This window comes from Coptis chinensis, chromosome 8, assembly GCF_015680905.1.
Source record: "Coptis chinensis isolate HL-2020 chromosome 8, ASM1568090v1, whole genome shotgun sequence".
NCBI lineage: Eukaryota > Viridiplantae > Streptophyta > Magnoliopsida > Ranunculales > Ranunculaceae > Coptis > Coptis chinensis.
Genome location: NC_141463.1, coordinates 49,699,698 through 49,702,895, shown reverse-complemented (window position 1 = coordinate 49,702,895; position 3,198 = coordinate 49,699,698). Strand labels below are relative to the sequence as shown.

Sequence of the window (3,198 nt, the reverse complement as noted above, 5' to 3'; positions counted from 1 at the left end):
TGTGGTGGAATTGCCCATCTTTCATTTTCAATCACCATCATCAGTAGCGATAAGATTGCAAGTGGAATCATATCTCAAAGCTTGAGGAAATTTACCTTTTAACAATCCAGGGGATGCCAAGGATCATGCCACATTTTTGTTCTCTCCCCATTACCAATCGATACATGATGAGCGACGCGTTTATACGTTTCTCAACTTGAGAATGTTTCTCCAGCTGCTTGAGCAATCAGCTGGTATTTTCATTTGCCAAAATTCTTTGTCCCTGATATGATTTATCTTCACCCATTCCACCCATAAAGTCTTCTTTCCACTTACAATATGCCATACATGTTTCAATATTGCCGCCTTATTTGCTTTTTTGAGGTCTCGAATCCCTAACCCTCCCTCTGTATAAGGATAGCACATATCATTCTAGCTGATTAGTGCATGAGACTTATGTAGTTCTGGTCCTTTCCAAAGGAATTTTTTACATATCCTATTAATGTCTTCAATAGTCTTCATTGGCAGCATGAATGAGGCAGTCCAATATATGCTCAGGTTATTGAGCACTGCTTTTATGAGTTGTAGTCTACCTGCATAGGATAGAGTTTTCCCCTTCCAGCTTTGAATACGCTTCTGCACTCTCTCATATAATGGCATACAGTCTGAAGCAGTCAGTCTTGTAGTAATCATCGGTAGTCCTAAATACTTCACTGGCAATTCCCCCACTGGAAACTGTAGCGCATCCTGTATAGCATTACACTGAGTCTGATCCAGTCCTGCAAAGAATAGTTGGCTTTTGTTCACATTCACTTCTAGCCCCGAGTACTTCTTAAATTTTGATAAGTTTTGTTGTAAGCAAATAGCTGTGTCCTTCTCACCATGCATGAAAGCTAGCAAGTCATCTGCAAATGATAGGTGAGTAATAGCAGGCTCATGACATTTATAATGTAGTTTATATCTTCCTTCCTTTATACTCTGCATCATGATATCAGTGAACAGATCCATTACAAGTACAAATAGATAAGGTGACATAGGATCTCCTTGCCTGATTCCTCTAGTGCTTCTGAAATGACCATAAGGTGAACCATTTAACATGATAGAGTAGCTTGCAGTCTTCATACACTCTTATCCAGCCAATGAACTTGTTTGGTACCCCAATCCTTTCCAGTGCAAACAGAACAGCTTCCCATCTAACACAGTCATCTGCCTTCCTCAGATCAATTTTAGCCATGCAATTGGGTGGCCCCTTTTTTCTATGATAATTATGCACTAATTCATGAGATAGCAGAATATTGTCATGTATGCTTCTCCCAGAGATAAACGCAGACTGGTTGTGATGTATGACTCATGGCATGAAGGATTTCATTCTAGCAGTTATAATCTTGGTGATGCATTTATACACCACAGAACAGCATGCAATAGGCCTATAATCACTAAGGGATGAAGGGCTCTGTATTTTAGGTACTAAAGTAATACATGTAGTATTTACCTTAGAAAGCATTCTGCCAGCCCTGAAGAAATTCTGAATAGCTTTTGTAAAATCATCTCCCATAATTCTCCAGCATGCTTTAAAGAACAATGAACTGAAACCATCTATTCCTGGAGCTTTATCATTATCTATATCTGCCAGAGCTTCAACAATCTCATCTCTGGTCACTTTCTCTTGCATTTGTTCTTTTTCTTCTTGTGTTACTCTTTCTCTAGGATGTATAGGTTCAAAATCAGCATAGCTTACTTCAGGTAAGGTCGGGCTGAATAGAAGCTTGTAAAACTTAACACACTCCTCTCCTATGTCATTTAAATCCTCTATGACATTTCCTCTTCCATCTTTCAGACAAGTTATTCTGTTTTTGTTTCTTCTAGCCTTAACATACTTAAAGAAATATTCTGTATTGCTATCTCCCAAAGTGACATCTTGGTATCTTGACTTTTGCTTTTGTAGAGACTCTTCAGAGATTGCCGCTCTCACATACTCTCCAACAGCTCTTGTCTCCTTAATACTTAGTTCTTGTTTTGTTGGATCACTTTGTAGCTAAGTTTGCACCTTATCCATAGATTTCTTTGCTTCCTCTGCTCTATTTTGCACTTTCCCCACTCGTTCTCTGTTCCATGCAATCAGTTCTACCTTGACTTGTTTCAATCTTCTCATAAACATATACATCGGATTTCCCACCGCCTCCATAGCCCATGCCTTTTTCACAGTTTCCTTAAGCCCTTCCTCCTCCACCCATAAGTTAAAAAAACGGAAAGTTTTCTTTTTCTGGTTTCTGTGTACATGGATACATCACCATTGATGAATGGTCTGACGTTGCTCCTGGGTTCAAGAATTCTGCCTCAGTATCCTCAAACTCACTGATCCATTCCCCATTGACTAGAACTCTATCCAGTTTCCTCCATATTCTTACGCGCTGCTTGTTATTCCACGTAAATTTGTGCCCTTTAAATCTCAGATCCACCAATCCAGCCATTGTTACACATTCTAGCAAATCTTGAAAATGTACAGTACTTGTTGCAGTACCTCCAGTTCTTTCTTGTGCATTTAGTACTGTGTTAAAATCTCCCAATGCTATCCATGATAACGTAGTAGCAGAGATATTTACAAGATTACTCCACAAACTTCTCCTTTCAGTCCTGTCATTTGAGGCATAAATAACAGTAACTAAAAAATTCTTACCATTGTTCAAAGTTCCCTCCATTGTTATGCTCTATCTATCCTGTAGTATCACCGCATTGTACACATCATCGAGTATTCCATCCGCCATATTACGCCCTAAATCATCTTCACTGTAGTTGTGTTCCCATTCCCATCCACTACAGACTTTGTTTTGGATTATCTCCATATTTTCTGCTTTCACTCGTGTTTCCACTATGCCCATCAGCCCTAAGTCATACTTTCGAATCAGCTCTCTTACCTCATAGTGTTTAAAACTCATATTAAACCTCCTCATGTTCCAACAGCCCATACTTATCGTCATTTAATCAGAGTTTAGCGTGAGCAGGGATATAAATCTATTTCCCTCTTTCAATGTTCCTGGCTTTATTCCCATATCTGTTATCGCATTCTCTATTCCTCGATTCCCCTATTTCCCAGATACCTTATATTATGCTATAGCATATCCTTCTTTAGCTGTCTTTGCCTTTCTTTCTTTTTCTAGTTTTTCCCTTCCTATCAGCTCCTCTAGTTTGTCATACTCCAACCCTTCCTCTGTTTTTTCA

General features: G+C 39.0%; 1 protein-coding gene across 1 annotated transcript; it reads right to left on the bottom strand.

Moving 5' to 3' along the window:
• Nucleotides 1-411: 411 nt before the first annotated feature.
• Nucleotides 412-2,678, bottom strand: LOC147481804 (uncharacterized). The gene is made up of 3 exons (XM_086579068.1): nucleotides 2,271-2,678; nucleotides 1,472-2,014; nucleotides 412-957 (listed from the first exon to the last, which is right to left on the bottom strand). Exons 1-3 carry the CDS (start codon nucleotides 2,676-2,678, stop codon nucleotides 412-414), a joined length of 1,497 nt encoding a protein of 498 aa, XP_086435194.1.
• Between the last annotated feature and the right edge of the window lie 520 nt (nucleotides 2,679-3,198).

Excerpts from the sequence above, each read along its gene's own strand:
- LOC147481804 (XM_086579068.1), bottom strand. The coding sequence starts at position 2,678 with ATGGAGGGAACTTTGAACAATGGTAAGAATTTTTTAGTTACTGTTATT. Across the intron at positions 2,015-2,270 it reads CGTCAGACCATTCATCAATG|CTACAAAGTGATCCAACAAA; the intron begins GTGATGTATCCA and ends GTGCAAACTTAG. Across the intron at positions 958-1,471 it reads CTGGCAGAATGCTTTCTAAG|AGTATAAAGGAAGGAAGATA; the intron begins GTAAATACTACA and ends ATCATGATGCAG.